This window comes from Camelina sativa, chromosome 13, assembly GCF_000633955.1.
Source record: "Camelina sativa cultivar DH55 chromosome 13, Cs, whole genome shotgun sequence".
Classification (NCBI taxonomy): Eukaryota; Viridiplantae; Streptophyta; class Magnoliopsida; order Brassicales; family Brassicaceae; genus Camelina; species Camelina sativa.
This window is the reverse complement of record NC_025697.1, coordinates 20,499,871-20,520,671: the sequence shown is the minus strand read 5'-3', so window position 1 is coordinate 20,520,671 and position 20,801 is coordinate 20,499,871. Positions and strand designations below refer to the sequence as shown.

General features: G+C 31.4%; 1 protein-coding gene across 1 annotated transcript; it reads right to left on the bottom strand.

Annotated features, from left to right (window-relative positions):
• Positions 11,930 to 12,681, bottom strand: LOC104737269 (pEARLI1-like lipid transfer protein 3). The gene has a single exon (XM_010457403.1). It carries the CDS (start codon positions 12,623 to 12,625, stop codon positions 12,140 to 12,142), a length of 486 nt encoding a protein of 161 aa, XP_010455705.1. The 5' UTR covers positions 12,626 to 12,681; the 3' UTR covers positions 11,930 to 12,139.

Sequence of the window (20,801 nt, the reverse complement as noted above, 5' to 3'; positions counted from 1 at the left end):
AAAACAATTTGTAAAATGAAATTGATACATTTGCGACACAAGCCGTCGTCCCATCTACTAAACCTTTCGAGTGATGAATGATCGATAAGGAAACATCTTTTAGAAACATGATTTTCCCATTGTTAATAGCTAGAACACAGACAACCTTTTCCTAGCTAAGTACTTAGCCACAGAGACAGATGTATGAATTGTATTTGTATGGTAAAGTCTGGAGATTCCAACTACAAGTTTGGACGCAGATCCACGGCGACTAATGTCAGCTCTTCTCTTGTAGCAGAGTCGTTGGCGATGAGGATCGCTATTCATCAAGCCCTAGATCTTGAGTACCAGGAAAATACGTTTGCTTCAGATTCGCAACAGCTGGTCAAAGCAATCATCGGGGAGCTTTCACCCAAGAAACTCCATGGGATTCTCCATGACATCCTACAACTATCTCTCTTTTTCTCTTGTTGCAATTTTGTTTTTATTAAAAGAGAGGAAAACTCCAAAGGGGATATGTTAGCTAAAGAGGCGTTAATGTCACTTAACCATGTACATAATTCATTTAATGAAAATGTTTTTGACAAACAAAAAACAAAATCTTGCTTCGTTGAAATTACAATTTCCCATTTACAATATAAAATATTAAACTATACGAAAGTTAATATGAAAATTTTGTCACATCTCCCTTCATCTTCTTTTATTATAAGAAATTTAACTATTTTTTTACTATGATACAAAACTAAAATTAAAATTGTCATTATATGTAACCAAAATGGAACTGTAAAATTTGTCTATTAATTAAGGTTTATGGATATGCAAATACTGAAACCATTATGAAAGTTTAAAATAGCAAATTATCTAACTAACGATAAAATTTCAAAAATTAGAAAAAATTCGAAATGAAATTGTAACTAATTTTAATGAGATTTCCCAAAACAAAAAGGGAAAATTGGAAATAAAGGATGTTTTTTTAAAACAATCGTTCATCTACACCTTTTTTGAAGATTTTTTATTATGACATAAATATCGCTACTAATAAATATATGGAAAAATTGGAAATAAAGGATCACTAAAATTTTTTTTGTCCATAGACACATTTTTTAAAAATAGTCATATTTACCTAAAATACTCATACAAATTAAAAAAACCTTAATTTAAAAAGTTATAAGGAGTGAAATATAGGAAAATAAGTAGATATACAATAATAGAGGTAATATAATTTTTTTCCAAAAAAAACAAAAATTGTATAAGTTATTTTTTTGGTGGATAAAGTTTGATATACAACATTTAGAAAACGTTTTTTGTTGTTCTGAAAAAAGCGGATGATGTGTTCTAACATTTTGTACATTTTATACTAATTTCAGGAATTATTTATGTTCTAAATAGTTTAGTAGTGCGAAATTCTTAATTCTAAATATTTCAGAGTGTGTATTATACGTGTTACTCTATGTTATAAACTTTTTAGTACAAACCTTCTACAATTTACTCTATGCTCTGAAAACGCTATAATGTGTTTTATTCCTTTTACTCTATCTCTGAGAAAATTAGTAGATATCTACTACGAAAAAATAGAATGGATACACTGAAACTTTTAGAGACCACTAAATATAGAAAGTGAATCTTTAAAAAAAGAAACTGAATATTTATCTAATATTAGGTATGATCGTAATTGATTGTTAGAAAACATAGTCTAACTGTTTTAGAAAATTTTAAAAGTGTTAAAAGAATCTAATCGATTAGTGCACTAGTTTATGGTCTCTAAAACCGTTTTATCTGATTTCTTTTCACTGTTTCGTCTGTTTTCGATTGCAATGCATATCTATGTTAAGAGTGGTGTGTGGAAGATTACTACTTTTGGAATCGAGTACAACACATGAAGAATTGAAGATTATGGTTTCAGAAGCTTATGGAATAGAGCCGAGTATTGTTGATATGGAGCTTAGTTTTTTTACCCACAAACCTCACTCATGATTGTCCTCCTGTCATTATGATGAGTAATAGTCAGGTTATAAATTTTCTTTCATAATATAAAAAGAAGAAAACAATAAATTTGTGTGTGACATTCAAAGATGGTGTTGAGGATAGTGGTAGCAAAGTCAAACTGGATTTGAAGTGATGAAGATGGCGATGGTAGACCAAATGAAAACCTGGCTTTATTTATGGTTGTTGATGATGCGAAACGGAAGGATGTTTTAGGGAAAAAAACTTCCGACGTAAACTCCTTTAGCTAAAACAATTGGACATCTCATTATGCAGAATTATGAGGGTGTATTGAAAGGGTCTAAACCAAATGATATCATTAATATTATTCGTACAGAGTATGGTTGTGATTTAACTTACTCGCAGGCATAGGAGTCTCGCGAGTATGCTGTGAATGAAGTTAGAGGAATTCCTGAGAAAAGTGATGGTAAAATACCAAACTACTTTTACATGATACAAGAAGCCAATCCGGATACGTTTACAAATTATGAAGTTGATTGCGACAGTAGATTCAAATATCTATTTATTTATTTTGCTAGGAATTCAAAAGTGATTAACAAAATCTACATGCAACTATTAAATCTATACAAAATGAGAAATCTAGAGTGATTTACACTGTAATATCAAGCCGAATTTCAAATGATTTGAGGAGAAGCAAACGATATTGAGCGATGGGAACAAACAAAACCATGAGAGCAAATAAAACCATGAATCACAAGAATAAGAGAAAAACAGATCAGGAGGGGAACAAATCAAGGAAGAAACTTCACCCAGATGAGAACAAGTGGAAGAAACCTCACCGCTGTCAATTAATCGGAAGAACAAGTGGAAGAAACTCACCCTCAAAACCGCTGTCGATGTCGATTTTTTTCTTGTTTTACAATTGAGTTGGTAAAAGTGAAACGAATGTGAAAAAGGTTTTCATTCTTTTGGGTGTAGAAACCTCTAAATCGATTAGAGGTTTCCTTTAGCTTTTTCTTTTCTTTTTAAATGTTGTTAATTATTAATTTTTGTATTTTCGTATTTAGGTAATTAAGGGTAAAAATGAGTTTTTATTATTATAAAACCTAGAAAATAAAAGTACATATGGAGATTTTTTGGAAAAACGTCCTTTTTCCAATTCTCCCATGTTTTAAAGATTTTAAACAAAAATAAACCAGAAAACCATGTTACTAAACAACTATGATTAAGGTTTTTTCTTCGTTTTTTAATTGTTTTGGTGTCAAAAATCAGTTTTTATATTGATGATTTCTGATCTAAAATATTCAGAAAATATTTTCTACGTTTTTCAAGTTCTGAAACATTTAGATTATTCATTCTACAGTTTGTATATGTTCTACATAGTTTAGAAGGAAAATTTGTTCTAAAACCTTTAGAATACTGAATTTTGTATGTTCTAAAAAATTAAGGGGGTGTATTTAACTTGACATTTTAAGTGATTTGTGTAAAATTTACAAATATTATGTTATTCAATCATGAATTTTAAAAAGTCTATTAAAATCCACTGTTATTGAACTTATATATGATTTAAAAATCTACTTTAAAATCCAGTGTTATTCAAAACAGTTTTGTGGATTCGGATTTTAATGATTTTTAGGATTCTGGAGGATTTGAGAGGATTTGTTTAGTTAAAAATACAGAAATCCATATCTCATAGATTTGAAAGAATTTTACAGAAAATCATATCAACTTCCCTAAAATCTATCAAAATTCTAAATTTCCTAAATCCCATCAAATTCTCCAAAATCATGGTTTGAATACACCCCCCTAAGAACATGTATTCTACATTTTACTCTATTATACATAATTCAGAATATATTTTCCACGTTTTACCCTGTATACTAAAAGAAGTAGAAGATATATGATACATAATTTAGAATTTGTAATCTGTAAAAATTAGAATGCCATAGAAAAGGAAAGAAAATAAATGAAATAAGGGATATAAATATTTTTTAAATAATTTTAATAAATAGTTAGGATTGTGTATTTATTGTTTAGATATGTTCAAATATATTTTAGAATGTGTATTCTGATTTATTTAGAAGGAAAACAAAACATAAAAATTGATTTCTCTTACCTTAACCTAATGTGAGATCGTGAAGAATAAAGATGGAGAGATACGACGGTGAGATCGTGAAGATGGAGAGACGACGGTAGAAATTATGTCCACTCCATTTGCAACCAATATCCTTTATCTTATAAAGCACAAGTCACTGCACCAATAAAATTTTGACATGTCAGCAAAACCAAATTAATTTTTAACAAGATATATATAACATAAAATGATCGTTGGCTAAAAAAAAATAAAAAGAAAACAATTTAACACATATTTTTAAAATTTTAATTGATTAAAGAAACGCAAACTAAATTTTGGTTTATTCTAACTCCACATATATCTCCCCACCTTCCCACATATAACTCCACATATATCTCAAAGAAAAAGGTATTTATAGTAGTTCAATTTTCTGCATATTGTTCTTTGATTCCTTTGCATTTCCTTAGTTTGGCTACAAAACTAATACTATTGTTTTTGAATCTTGGTGAGTTCTTTAGTTACATGTGATCTACAAAAGCGTTAACAAGACCACATAATTTGTGTCCCTAAACCCAATAATTTTCATTTATCCCAGATCAATAAAAGTTAGTGTTTTGAGACAGTACAGAGTAATTCAAATAAAGTTAGGCTAGCTAAATCACTTCTCCATGATACTTTCTAGAGCATAATCTAGATTTAAACATTTTTTGGACAAAAATATAAATTTACGTAGCATTAGTACATGTCAAACTGAAAATGTAAACATTATATAATTTAATAGTTAGGTGATTCTTAAACTGTATAATACTAGTCTCCTATAAATTGGTGTTTTTCTAAATTAATTTAATAAAAAACTACAAATTTAATCTGAATATATAATTGATCTACAAATTTAATCTAAATATATAATTGACAGTTTAATTGGCTTTTATTTACACCATAAAACCTATTTTACCAAACCTTTTTTAAAAAAGTGTAGATGGACAAACTTTTAAAAAATCCTCCTTTATGCCTAAACTATCCTTAAAAAAAAAAGAAACTAACTTTTAAACAATTTTAAGTTTTAATTCCTTAAAAAAAATTAACAAGTTAAAAAGAGTATGCTTTAAGGTTGCCCAAAGGTGTTTTTGATGAAAAAATGGTCTTTTAACATTGAAAATATTGTTCTCCAATATTTAGAATACATCTTCTACTAATTGTATATATTCTGAAGATATTTGATTATGAATTCTACGTACTATACATGTTCAAAGTATGGTAGGTTACAAATTCTACGCACTGTACTTGTTCTGTAAACTTTAGAATAGATATATCTTCTATGCACTGTACATGAACCTTTGTATTCACCCCCTCCCCTCTCAACCAATCAAAATGTTATATCTAATATTTTATTTAAAAAATAAATCAAAATTAAATTAAAAGGCAAAACAAATTAAGGAAACAAATTATGTATACTTTTATTTAAAGAAAGTTAAATAATGGCTTGGTTTAGATTTTAAAATTAAACAAGTTTATATATCGGTTTGGATTTATAAATGAGAATTAGGGTTTAGATTTTATAATTAAAACAAAATTCTATGTCAGTTTGGGTTTATAAATAAGATGGTTAGGGTTTAGATTTCATAATTAGAATAAAATTATATGTCGGTTTGGGTTTACAAATGAGATGGTTAGGGTTTAGATTTTACAATTAGAACAAAATTATATTTCGGTTTGGGTTTACAAATGAGATGGTTAGGGTCTAGATTTTACATTTAGAACGAAATTATATGTCGGTTTGGGTTTACAAATGAGATGGTTAGGGTTTAGATTTTACTATTAGAATGAAATTATATGTCGGTTTTGGTTTACAAATGAGATGGTTAGGGTTTAGATTTTACAAATAGAATGAAATTCTATATCGGTTTGGGTTTATAAATAAGCGGTTTAAGTTTTGAATTTTATAATAATGTATAAGATTTTGTTTCATTATTTTATAAGGGGGTGAATGAAGAGGTTCACCCAAGTATGTCTCCTAAAACTTTTAGATGTCGGATTTTGTATGTGTTCTAAAATAACTAGAATATATATTCTACTCATAACTCTATGTTCTACAAATGCTAGAATTTGTTTTCTTCACTTTATACATATTCTACAAAAGTCAGAATATGAAATATACATTTTATCATGTGTCCTCCGAAAATTAGAACACTAATTCTACACTTTACTCTATGTTCTTCATAATTTAGAAAGTATATTCTACAAAGTTTAGAATTATGTTTAACAAGTAAACTGAATCCTAAAATTAAAGGAAACAAAATATGTACGTAATCCCAAAATTATGCAAATCATATATATTCTTAAGATTACATTCTAACACGTTTAGAATACGTGTTTTGAAAACATTATTAATCGATCAGGTTAAAATACTTGGGAGATTTTTTCATTCTTTTCATAATTTTCCTACGCTTCTATACTTTTTAACCTAAATTTTTGTTCTTTTATTCAAGAGTTCATTCTGCAATATGTTGCAAATCTATGTAACATGTGGCATATGGAGATGTATTGGCCAAAATGAATGGATAAATATTGTTGATGAAGAAAAACGTGGGAGACTTCTTACTTTTCAAGCCAATTCAACTCTTGAAGAGCTAAAGATGATGGTTTTGGAAGACTACGAAACACAACAAAATATGGTTGATGTGGAATTCAATTATTTACCCTTTGATATTAGTGTTGATTCTCCTCCGGTTGTTATGATGAATGATCGCCAAGTGAAAATTTTTGTTGCTTATTGGAAACTGAAGAATAACATACGGTTGTGTGTGACGTTTAAAGCCACCGTGAGTGATAGAAGAAATATTGATTTGAATAAGGAACCAAGTGATTCAAGTGAGAGAGGCGTTGACGGTCTTATGCATGAAAACCCGCCAAATTTTGTGAGCAAAGCAAAACCGAATGATTGTAACTTCACAACTTCTAAGGACGCTGAAGTATAACTTTGATTACAGAGTTACAAAATCTGATACAAGATTATGGTGTATACGCTGTATTGATAATGTTTGCAAACGGCGTGTTCGTGCTGAGTGCTTAGAAGGGCCTACGTATTGGAAAATCAACAAGTATGTGGGTAACAATGTGACTTATTAAGATTTGGTGGTACCGAAACAAAAATGATAGAATATGGAGCTACATGTAGATATTTACCGTAGGTTTTAGTCTGAATTTCCTTCACAATTCGAGGGATGATGATTGAAAATGGATCCACATGACTTATGTGGGTATGACCAGAAAAATTAAATACTTCAACTGTTCTTAGGCCAAAATTAATGCACAAAGATATCCAGTGATTATTATTGATGGAGACAAGAACGTAAATTATGTCGTAGTCTAATGCCCATTTCTTCCTCAAAGTAGCTCTTAAGATTGAATAATACCAAAAAATCAGATATCCCAAAAGATATTTTCTTGTCTGCATAAAAGATTCAATCCCAATCAAAGGTATAGTCTTTAGCCAGACTCCAGCATTACAAAAATCTCCTCGAGCAGTTTAGAGCTAAACTGATCTTCAATATAGATGATATAGAGACCATAAATAATTAGAGCAACTGTAACGCCCTGCCTGCCACCTTTCAGTGGTCTCCATGTCCACTCCCAGTCCATGAGCCCAACTTTTTTAATGGGCCTCACGTCCTCTCACTAGGCCTGTGAGCCCATCAATATCCGACAACCAGTTTGCTACGTTCGGGAAGTTTTAAAGACTTGTTAACGTCCCTACAAATCACTTTATCAACACATGATTTTTCCATGTGTTTTGACCTCACTTGCACAGTTCCGACGGTCACTTCCCGGAAGGTCACCCATCCTGAGACTACTCCAGCTCAAGCACGTTTAACTCTAGAGTTCTCTCAGGCTCCTTGACCGAAAAGATAAGTGCACTTTTGTGATATAGGTGTCCAAATCAATTCTTTATAACCTCTCCACAAGTCCCTGAAACCGAAATGTCACAATTCACCCCCACTAACTGATCGCAACGTCCTTGTTGCGCACCAAGACCGTCACCCCCTATGGTGTGAGTCCACAAGACTCTACACTCGTCTAGGTTCGGCTATGGTATCACTTGTAACGCTCGGACCGCCACCTCTCAATGGGTCCCATGTCCAATCCCAGTCCATCGGCCCAACTTTCTTAATGGGCCTTACATCCTCTCACTAGGCCCGTGAGCCCATCAATATCCAACAGCCGGTTTGCTACGTTCGGGAGGTTTTAAATACTTGTTACCATCCCTACAAATCACCACACGATCTTTTCCTGTCTTTTTTCCTCACTCCCACAGTTCCGACAGTCACTTCTCGGAAGGTTACCATCCTAAGACTACTCCAGCTTAAGCACGCTTAACTCTAGAATTTTCTCAGGCCCTTGACCTAAAAGATAAGGCCGCTTAACTTAAGAGTTTTTATGCCAAATTTGTATCCCCTCTTTATTAATTAGAAAGTACACAATAAAAATAAGCTTCATAAGGGTATATATTTTTATAGTCAAATGCCATTACTAGTATATGTTTCAAAGAACAAATTAAGAATAGCCACTAAGGCTAAAAATATAAAAAACTAATTGATATAATTAAATTAAATTATAAAAACGAAAATATATTATTAATTTGTAAAAAATGAATCGTATCAGTTATTACTCGATGAAGTAATGAATGGATGTTGTGTGATTCTGTCCGGATTGTTTTCCCTTAGCTCACCTTGTTTGGTCTTACTCTCCAGAAATGTTTTTGTACTCGCCGGCTTTAGTCTGCGGAAGGGTTTATTTCTTTGTCGGTCTTTGTATTATCAATGAATCATTCAGATTGAAAAAAAAATATATATATTACTCGATTGTGACCTTTTAGACTGTAGTTATATTAGTACGTTAGTAAAGACCAATTATTCATATCGTTATTAGTATAACACCAAGCAATAAGCAAATATATTACCTAGAGTACATTGCAAGTGAGTATATGTATCTAGGTTTTTTTTTCATAACTAGAAATTTTGAACCCATTAAACGTTAGTTTCTTTAAAAGAGGCAAATTAAAGTCATACTAAAACGACCAATATAAGTAACTAAGCACATCTAAAGACTAAAACGGAATGATTGTTCTTTATTTCTGAATCATCATTTAGTCTACTCATAATCTCAAACAAAGACAAAGTTTATGACTTCACTTTCATGTGATAATTGTTAATTTAGTAAATCTCAAATGGGTAGACTTATTACTTATCACATCATTCCCCATAACAGGGGTTACAAGATGGACAGATAGACTAGTTTGGATTTTAAATATATATTTATATATCTCAATCGTATAATTTCAATGTCAGACTTTCCCCATTTTATTAGATGGTTTAACACAATAATGAGGTCAAAGCTCAATAGTGTGGAAAAAATTAAAACCCCAATTCGAGTAACTTGAAATTTAGGAATACTTATGCGGCCAATCTTATACAATCCAATATGAATTATATATATATATATATATATATATATATATTTTAAAGTAGATCCAAATAAAATCTATATTAAGGTGTCATAACGATAAAATCATCGTTGTTATTTCTCTTTCGGATTAAATGTTTCTATCATCTAATATTGAATGAGATATATATTTTCGAGATCATACTACTTTTAGCCTTTTCCTGAATAAATAACGTAGTTTCGTGTACAAAAGTGGTATTTATTTTATTATATTCCGATAATAAAATAAGGTCGAACATGCCAAAAATATAGTTCACGGGTACTAGCTGTATATATAGGAGAGATCGAGAATTTAGTTATTCCTTCAGACTAGTAACAATATGATAATCATCATAACAAATCATTCTGACATTCTTTACTATAAAATTGATCAATTATATTCTTTTTTAATAATAAATTTTCTCTTTAATTAATTATAGAGAAGTGAAAAGTGAAAGAAGTTGATATATATATAGTTCAATCGTTTAAACTAAGAATTATATTGTGGTGATCATCGTATTTCACGTTGATTAAGGCAAAGTTAGTTCTTAAAAAATTCCTAGCAAAAGAAAAATATTAATATTTGTTTCCATCTGAATTTTTCGATTAATAGGAAATAAGTAAGTTACAAAAAGGATAAAAAATAACATATTTCTGAACGGTTTACATACATAATAATGCCGAAATGATAAATCAATGCTCAGAAACATTCAACATGTGAAAACGAAGTTAAGTTTTTTGTGTATTTTTCGTTTTGAAAGTTGACATTTTTGTTTATGGAATGTGCATATATTTGATCCATATATTTGGTTAACACTTCAAAATATTCGTTAACAAATCATAACCCAAAGTCGCTATACTTGTGTTCAAAATATACAAATATATTGGTGCCTTTTCGATTCTCGTTGGGTCAGAATTTTTAAAAAGAAAGAAAATAATTTTACACCGGGTCAAAATTACAAAATGAATAATATACAAAGCAAAAATCAGCAAATTAATCCAGTCAAAGATTGAATATTAAGAAAAAGATTCAATACTCTTGAAAGAAAAGTTAAATCAAAGATAAATTAAGAAACAAAAATGGACGTTTTACTAATTCTTGTTTTGGTTGAGAGGACACCTAGGGGAGTGTATTCAAATTAGTATTTTAAGTGATTTGAGTTTTTATGAATTTTTATATGATTTTGATAATTTTACAGAAATTGATATGATTTATTATAAAATCTTTTCAAATCTCACCTAAAATCATGAGATTTTGATTTATGTATTTTTATCTAAGAAAATTCTTCCAAATCACATCCACAAACTGTTTTTAATAAAAATGAACTTTAGGTAAATTTTTAAATCATTAGTTCAATAACATAGAATTTGACAAGAGTTTTTAATTTGATTGAATAACATATGACTTGTAAATCTTTTACAAATCACTTCAAATATTAGTTTGAATATTCCCCATTGTAATGTATAAGGACATAAACATTCAATTTACTCACTATTAAGTAGTATTGATTGATTAAGTGTGAATTTTTTTCACAACTTAAAATGGATTCTACCGAACTATAACAAAATTTATGTTATAACAAAATGCAGTCGAGATAAACAGATATACATAGTTCACATATAAAACATCAATTTTCTAAACTAAACTTACTCTTGGGTTTAGTCCGTCGATCTTATTGTGAGGCCTGACGTTTGATTTTTGTAAACAATTTCTTCTATTAACCAAGTTTTGGAGTTCAGAGTTCGTAGCTTATTCTATAATATAGTCTATAACCTTTTTCAATATTCTATAACCTTTTTCACTATTCTATAACCCCTGTTGCTAGTTGCTAAAAACAGTGTACCATGCATAGCTTTTTGATGAAGAAATTAATCAATCCAAATGTCAACCACACCGTCAACTTCTGGGTCAACCAGTCAATTAGGCTGCAACACGGCGTAAGCGGAGGAGCACATAATGTCACATTCAACAAGTTAAGTGCGTTAACGTAAACTGTAAGCCTCCAAAGAATCTTTTGGGCATGTCTCGATGGCGGAAGCGCTTGAGATTGGCTATTTGGTTTGTAAGAAGACGATGGTGGACAATGGGAGGGGGCGGCTTTGGTTAGGGAAAAGAAGAGGATGTTGAAGGCAAGGTAAATGGCAAGAGAGTTTCTAAAGAGCCATTTTTCTTCCTAGAATTAGGTATTGAACTTACTTGATCTTATTGATTTAGGTGAAAATTTTATTTATACATGTTTATTTAGGGTTTACACAAACTATCATTGACGTAAATAACACACGCTAAAGGTCCGACATACTAAGCCCATCATATAACCCTAATACACCCAACTTGACTCCTCCTTACATTAGTTTCCAATAGAGATTTTTATTTTGTTATTTTACAATTAAATTATTAATCATATTCGAATAATCGAAAGACACGGTTATAAAGAAGAGATATAGGAACAGTGAAGAAAAGGAGTAGAAACTTTCCGATTACAAACACGTAAACTCGTTATCCATTATTTCATGAGAACGTACGTTCATTTAAACAATACAGAAAGATTTAAAAAAAAAACAAAAAACACCGTAAAATAACACAAAAAGATACGACAATAGGTTCCACAATTCATAGTGTATGATTCCTTTATTTTATAGGTACGTTATAAGTATCTAAACTTACGCGCACTTGAAATTTGTTGGAGCTTTTCTACCGCAAACATTGAGGAGTACACTGAGATCGATGGGAAGGTTAAGGTTGATTCCAAGAATGTTAACCTTGAGCAAAGTGCAGAGGCAGACTGCAGCCTCAAGGTCAACCAAGCCTTGGATGAGAGAGCAGCATGGCTTTACAGGTGGGTTTCCCAATGTTAGGTCCACTAGCTTGAGCACATTGGCGCAAACACCGAGCTGTAGGGAATCTCTTGGACAAGCCCCTGTGCTTGGGGTGGTTGGCGTAGTTGGGGTGGTTGGCGTAGTCGGGGTGGTTGGCGTAGTCGGGGTGGTTGGCGTAGTAGGGGTGGTTGGCGTAGTCGGGGTGGTTGGCGTAGTCGGGGTGGTTGGCGTAGTCGGGGTGGGGAGGCACTTGGAACATGTCGCAGAGGTGTAAGTGAAAAAGAGGAGGTTGAGAGAAAGGAAGAGTGCAAGGGAGGTTCTTGGAGCCATTTGTTTGTGGAGTTAAAAAGGCTCAAGAAGTAGTAGTGCGTTTAAGTTTCTTCGAGATTGGTGGAGAAAGATGTAAGTGTTTAGTTGGTATTTATAGGCTAATTTTGCCTTTTTCTTTAGAAAAGAAATTTGAAGGTTTAATTTCTAATTTGTCTTTATTAGGAAATAAATGACTATCTATTTTATAGGTATGATCTGATTATTAAAGAACACTTAATTGTCATCATTGTTCAAATTTGCTGGTAATCTCTATGGGTATGCATGGTTCTAATTTTAATTAACAAAGTATAAATAAATATATTAATTTTATTTTTGAAATTAATTGTGCAAAGTCTCATAAACTGGGTATCACCCTTGTAATTTAATATATTCGAATATGCGTACCCTCTTTGATACCGAAATTATACGACTTGTTGAAAAAACTTTATTCTTTTCAAGCATAATCAAATCCCAAACTTATCATCTTGCTTGAAGCCTTGAACTACCTTATACATATTACATGTGGTTGTTTACTATTTCAAAACATGTGCATTTTTCTAATCTATACCTTTTGAGTAATCCGAATAAATGCCACCAAAGGTTGTGTTTTTTCAATCGTACCTTTTGAGTAATTTTCCAAAAAAATCTGTAAAAAAAATAAATTATGTGTTTTACAAAAAGTTGTGATTGTTCATTGTAACAGTTTTTTTTGTAAAGTTGCAACTGTTCATTGTAGAGTTGTGTCTATTCGAATATCCGTATCTTTTGAAATCTATATATATTTGTCTGTTTGAACTATTTTCATTTTTTTGCCATGACACAAAATAATATAAAATTTTAATCTTAACCGTTTTTACAGCTCTCTAAATTATTTCCTACCATTCTTTCTTTTAAAAGTAAAGAAATTCTTTCAATTCTTGATTTGACAAAATATTTTTGGAATGATGAATCTAATTTACAACTTTTAGTTAATTTTATATATAAAAATTTAATGAAAATACCTATATATATTAGCAATACGAATAAATGCCAACACAAATTGTGTTTTTTCAATCGTACCTTTTGGATAATTTTCTAAACAAATCTGTAGAAAATTTAAATCGTATGTTTTAAAAAAAAATTGTGATTGTTCATTGTAACGGTTCTTTTTATAAAGTTGCAACTGTTCTCTGTAGAGTTGTGACTATGCGAATATTCGTATCTTTTGAAATCTATAGATATTTGTCTGTTTGAACTATTTTCATTTTTTTGCCATTACACAAAATAATATAAAATTTCAATCTCAACGGTTTTTACAGCTCTCTAAATTATTCTCTAGCATTCATTCTTTTAAAAGTAAAGAAATTCCTCTAATTCTTGATATAACAAAATATTTTTAGAATAATGAATCTAATTTACAACTTTTAGTTAATTTTATATATAAAAATTTAATGAAAATACCTAGAGTTTTTTTCCAAGAGTTAGATGGATTATAAAATGAGTTTTTGGATTTGACTTTTAAATAAGGTAATAAAGATGTCTTTCTATTTAAAAGCAATTTATATGAGTTTGTAGGTATAATCAAGTGCAGACATACAGTTGTGATTTTTCGTAGTACCTTTTCGTAAAAAAATTGTTTTTATTTGTTTTTTTTTAATTGAAACGGTTGTATCTGTTCATTGTAGAGTTGTGTCTTTTCACTATATTTTATTTATATTTTTTCATCATAACTTTTCGTTCTAATAGGTGTGTCTATTTAAATAGTCATGATTTTTGAACTCTCTTTATATTTGTCTCTTCATCACTAACTAACAAGTTCATTGAAACAAATTTTTCATTTTTATGTTGAATCTAAATAATTGAATATTAATATCTGATATTCAATGTTATTCTATAATCTAACTAAAATTTTAGAAATGATTATAGTAATATATAAACTTAATAAAACTTAATATCATAACTTTTCGTTAAAAACTATTTTAATATTTAAAATTAATTTTATTTTGCTTTTAAGAGGTGTGTATTTTAATTTTAATTTTTCGTTGATACAGTTTCACTCATTATTAAATATATTTTTAGTTATAGTTATTTAATAGAAAATTACGTTCACTCATTACAACCATTAGTTTAATATTATCAGTTAGGATCACTTTGTCATAATGATTTTTCAATTGTAGCAATTTACCATAATTCTTCATAAAAATATCTTATATTTATAATACTTTAAACAATATGTTTTATAAAGTTGCGTCTATTCTACATAAGATTTTTTGTTATAAGTTTTCATTTTGATGGTTGTGTTTTTAGTACCAGTTTATGTATTCAAACTATTCTATTACATTCAAATAATTTCATAATGTCTAATTTTAAATTTGAAATTTAATCTTACCTTTTCTCAAATATTTTCCCCGCGACATCGTGGGGGGGGTCTGAGTCCTAGTTAGAATACATACACATTTCTATTATTATTATTATTATTAATATTAGTAGTACTATATATATATATATATATATATATATATATATATACGACCCTGGACATCCTAAAAACTTCTTAGGCCCAAAGAGTAATCCTATAAAATATTGCATTCTGATATACATTCAAAAATATTCCAAATTTAAACTAAGACTAGGTGGCCAATATATATATGACTTTGGTCATCCTAAAAACTTTTTAGGCCCAAAGACTAATCGTACAAAATATTGCATTCTGATACACATTTAGAAATATTCCAAATTTAAACCACGGCTAGGTGGCCAAGGCCAATCGAAGCCAAGACTCTTCCATTGGACCATGACGACTTGGTTCTTCTTCTTTTTTTAACGAGGAAGTTTTTTAATCGGTTTAATTTATTATGTAACGCAAATTAAATTATGAGAATTGTTACATAGACGATCTTACTACTAATAATTCTCTCTTACCCTATTAGATTCACCACATATTACACTTATTTCTTTGATATACGATTCTTTTTTCTCCTCTATGCGTAGAATCACGGCGGCTCTAATTGTGCATCATTGGAGATTTCATGTAAACTTGTCTCTTAAATCAATAGACTAATTAATATATCGCATTCTATGGGTGTCAAACCCAATAATTCTTGATGCAAAAGCGTTAATCGACCGTTGGTCCAAGGGAACTTCCACTAACCAAGACGTTAAGTGCCAAACTTCCATACATCCCTTTTTACCTATCTTATATATTATGTTTGTAAAGAACAATTATTCAGAGCTATTAGTATAGCACCAAGTTATAAAAAAATGTATCTAGTTTTCTTTTTCATAACAAGAAAAATTGAACATATTAAACGTTCGTTTTTAGTATTAATAAAGTCGTAAATTAAATTTAGACACCTATTTGTGTGAGCTTTTGGCACCCTCAATCGGCCAATATACTCAAGTAAGCACATCTAAAGACTAAAATGGAATGATTATTCTTTCTTCCTTCACGCTTGTCCATGTGAACATATCTTGTCCTTCAACAAATCCCTTTGTCACGGGCCAGATATATAACCATTATTTCTGAACCATCATTTAGTCGCTACACATAATCTCACTCGAAGACAAAGTTTATGACGTTCATTTTCATGTGATAATTGTTTTAGTAATCTCAAATGGTTGGACTTATCAAATCATTCCTTATAATATAGGTTACAGGATGGACAGATGGACTAGTTTGGATATTTTTTTTTTGGTTTAAAAGAAATATCTCAATCCTATAATTTCAGTGTTAGACTTGTCCCAATTTATTATATGGTTTAAAAGAAATATCCCAATCCTATAATTTCAGTGTTAGACTTGTCCCAATTTATTATATGGTTTAAAAGAAATATCCCAATCCTATAATTTCAGTGTTAAACTTGTCCCAATTTATTATATGGTTTAACAAAAATTTGAAGTTCATCTAACATTAAAATTTCTGGATACTATACGGCCAATTGCAACTTTGCAAATTTGAAAGGAAAGCCATGTCCAAATAGATTCAATATTAAGGTGTTATAACAACAAAATCATCGTTGTTATATCTCTTTCGAATAATATGTTTCTATATTGAATGAGATGTACGTGGGATACTACTTTTATCCCTATGCTGAATAAATAACAAGTTTGGTGTATTTTATCATCTTCGATTATTAAATATGGTCGAACATGCCAAAATTTGGTTCACGGGTAGTAGCTGCTGGAGAGATCGAGAATTTTAGTTATTCCCTTCAACAGGCTAGTAACAATATGATAATCATCATGCCATATAATTCTTTATAAAATTGATTGGTTGATTATATTCTTATTATCTTATTTTTGATAATGAGTTCTTTTTGATTAACTAGATAGTATTACGTGAAAAATGAAAGAAGTTGATATTGTTCAATAAGTTTAAAGTTGACATGCTAGTAATAATATTTTGGTGATCATCTTCTTGTTGATTAAGGCGAAGTTAAATTTTACTGAACTTAACAATTTTTATGTCACCAGGAGGAGATTGAGTTATGTTTCCATCTGAAATCTTTCGGTTAATAGAAAATAAGTAAACGTGTAGTAAATCTTTCTGTAATGATGTCATATAATCAATCATCAAATAGAATAATCAAGTGAAAACGAAGTTGAATATTTTTCTTTTTGAAAGTTGACCCGATATTAATGGGATGTGCAAAGATTTAATTGACATAAACGATCATTATGATGCTTATGTTTTCATATGATAGTATTTGTTACCACAAAAAACAAGAACCGCACTTCATAATATTCATTCACAGATCATAATCGAAACTCGCCACAACTTAATGAAGTTCACATATACAATGAAAGAAAGTGATGTTGTAGCTAGTTCTCATAGGATTGATTTGATTTTCGAAATAGGCTCTTTTCTTGTATCGTGTTTTTTCGAATTCTCGTCTGGTCGGAAATTTAAAATGAAAGAAAATGATTCTTTAGTTCTCAACAGGTCAGAATTCAAAAGTGAAAGAAAATAATTTAAAAACTAAGAAAAAAAAAATTCTAAGATCAGAAAGAAAGAACAAAGAAGGAAGTAATTTAAATCCAGACTGTGATAAAATTTATTTCACAAATCAAATTACGTCAGGTTATAAGAGCTAGTAATTATTCTTTTTAATCCTCGACGGGCTAATGAATCAGAATCTGAAATAAACGAAAATATTCAAAAAATTAAAGAAGAGAACATGAATTCAAAAATTAAGTGTTTCAGGAATCTAATATTGGTTGAGACAAAAATCCTAAAGTTTTATCTCTAGATATGAACATTTAATCTATTCATTTTTAATCTATTCGTTCTAAGATGGTGTTATAGGCCGACATATGCTAACCCAAAACTAGTCCAATCGGTAGATTGTAAAAAAAAAAAAACTAGTCCAATCGGTTAGACGTGAAATCTTCATGGCCTGAAACTGATCTTACCGACTGAACCAAAATTAATTTTATACTTCTATCGAGAATATATTTAGAAGAATCACCTTGCGTTGAAAATTCCACATTGAAAAACAAATGACTCCTAAAGATATTATATGAAAAATAATGATTAATTTTTGACTTATTACGAATAGATTTTGATTATAAAACTTATAACGCCAAAAATATGTATAAATATAGCTAATATATAGTTTTTTTTGTCAAAACACATGTATTTCATTACTCAAAAGAGCGAAGGTTTAAACAAACATTGCTTAAATTACAAGATAAAAGGGCATTCTCCAATGCTAAAACAACAAGAGTACAAAATAAAGATAGGATTAATCGGCAATGAGTTCTTGAGAGTTTTGAGCCAAATTCTTGAAGAATCTTGGTACATGTGAGGTCAAGATTGTCGACAGGCTCTTCCATAAACAAATCAATGGATAAGGAAATAGCCACTGTCATGAGACAAGTTGGCATTAGTAAATAGGTCATAGCTGCACTTCTCACCGGTTTGAGAAGGTCTACAAAAGGTAGTAGCTTGACAATATTACGAGCAAGGTTTAATGTGCTCTGAAGCTTGGAGATATTTACTAGATTTGCTGCCGGGTGCAAACTGACCTTGGACAGACCAAAGCTGAAGCCAAAGAACGGACAGCTTGACATCAGGATCCATAAGCCATAAATCTTCCAGCAGTAGGGTTCACAAAACAAAGCCAAACAAGATACTAATACCATAATTCTCAAGGAATTAACGCAAAGCCATAGCAACAATGATGAATTACTCCTCAAATGGATTTCATAGAGTATGTAATCTTGATCACACCATTGGCTATAATATGACTTCAGCAAATGGAACAAAGAATCGAATATGGGCTTACTTGGATTTAGAGTTGAAGCACCAATTAGTCGAAAGTTGTCCCCGCAGTTAGTTGAATGACCAGGACGAAGCTCTGTGATCACGGGGCTTGGATGCAGGGTGTAACAACCCGTCCCGTAGACCCCACTATCCCCCGCTAGCTGCCCCAACGAACAATCTGTGGACCTCACTAGCCCCCCGCTAGCCGCTCCAACGGACCCTAAGCTTGCTTTGCAGATCAATTGGTGACTGCTTGTCCTGGCGCACCAATAACCTACTGGTGGATTGGGATATCCACAATGAGGGTTTAGGATCGATGTCCTGCAGGGCCAACTTGGGATCCGTTGTGGTGGCTAGCGGGGGGCTAGTGGGGTCTGCGGGACGGGTTGTCATACAGGGTAATGAGGAAGTGTTGGTAACTGTCGTTCCGTGGATCTGAGGTCATAATGCCTTCCTTCATCATTCCAATGGTGTGGCTATAAACTAGAAACGGGAATCCCAAAAGCTGTGGGCTTTGATGTGAAGAGTTTGTCGAGGGATTTCTTCTAGCCAAGGTTTGCAATTGATAGTGGCTGAACCAAATCAGGGATGTCGCTAGAGGTTGCAGAAGGTGTCGCACACTCTTACAAATACAATAACGAAGAGGCCTTGATAATAGGTTTAGCGAAATTTAAGAATGTTGGATCTGGATTTAAAGGTTATGGGCTTTGTTTTTGAAAAGCTTAGCGGGCCGACAGATAGTGCAAGGCCCACTAGAAGAAACCCTAATTTCTTGTTGGTTGACCAAGCTGGAATGGTTGTGCGGCGGCGGCGGCTATCCGGAGATGGTGAAGCTAGTTGCAAATAAACTTACATCTTCGGAGGACAAGGCATCACAAGGAGCCAAGCATAGGTGCGGTAATAAGTTGAGACAGGAAACCACATGGACATATCTTCTTTGGAGAGATGGACTGCTGATCTGAGAAAGGAGGCGCTGTGTGCCGTCGACGTCTCCACCATGAGAGTTGCGGCTGCTTGTCCAGAAAGGAGCTCACCGGCAAAACTCGGTGCCCAAGCAGAAGCTTCCCCATGTGAGAGCAAACAGGCAGATTGAAAATTATGCACTGCGTCTGTCTGTGGATCCGATAATTCGGATGATGCATGCAGAGAGAGAGGAAGGCGGTTCACCAGAAAGAGCCATCGCTCTTTGTCTCTTTCGAAATTGTGTGCGCCGGGATCTGAGGGGTTCAAAAGGATTCTTAGCCAAATTGAAAAAGGGGAAAATTAAAAACAGGAAAGCAAAAGAGAGAGCAAAAGCGAGTGGAGACAGGACAATTCCGACGCCGGTGAGCTAAAGCTACGCCGGCGTGGAGGAAGTTTTCGCAGATGAAGCCTCCATGTTAGTGCCCGAGAGAAAAAAGAGGTTCAATAAATCCGATTGTTCCTTAGCTAATATATAGTTCAGATATAAATATGGGAAAATCACTAGTTTGACCCAAATTGAGCAGTTAATTGCTAGATTAGCTCCTAAAATTTGAGGGTCAGTTGGGTTAGTTTCATAGCGAAAATACCCTTTTTTGCTTTGTTAGGAAAAAAAAAGTCAATATTACCCTTGGTTAAAAATTCAAACAATTTCGTTTTTTTTTTTTTTTTATAAAAGTCTGCCATACAATTAATGGCAGATTAATTTGTAAGTGGCAGATTTATTGTCGATGGCAGTTTTTTTTTTTGCAGACTTATTTTAGATGGCAGATTAATTTGCAGAGTTTGACGGCAGATTTCTTTTCTATGGCAGATTTATTTGAAGTGTGTAACGACAGTTTTTTTGTGAACAACAGATTTTCTTAACGCGACAGACTTATTTATAAAGCCATGACAGATTTTCATTGTTTTAATCAATTTTCTAGGAATTTTGTGGCAGATTTTTTATGATTGTTGTAACAGTTTTATTTTTCACTTAAAAAATCTGTCACA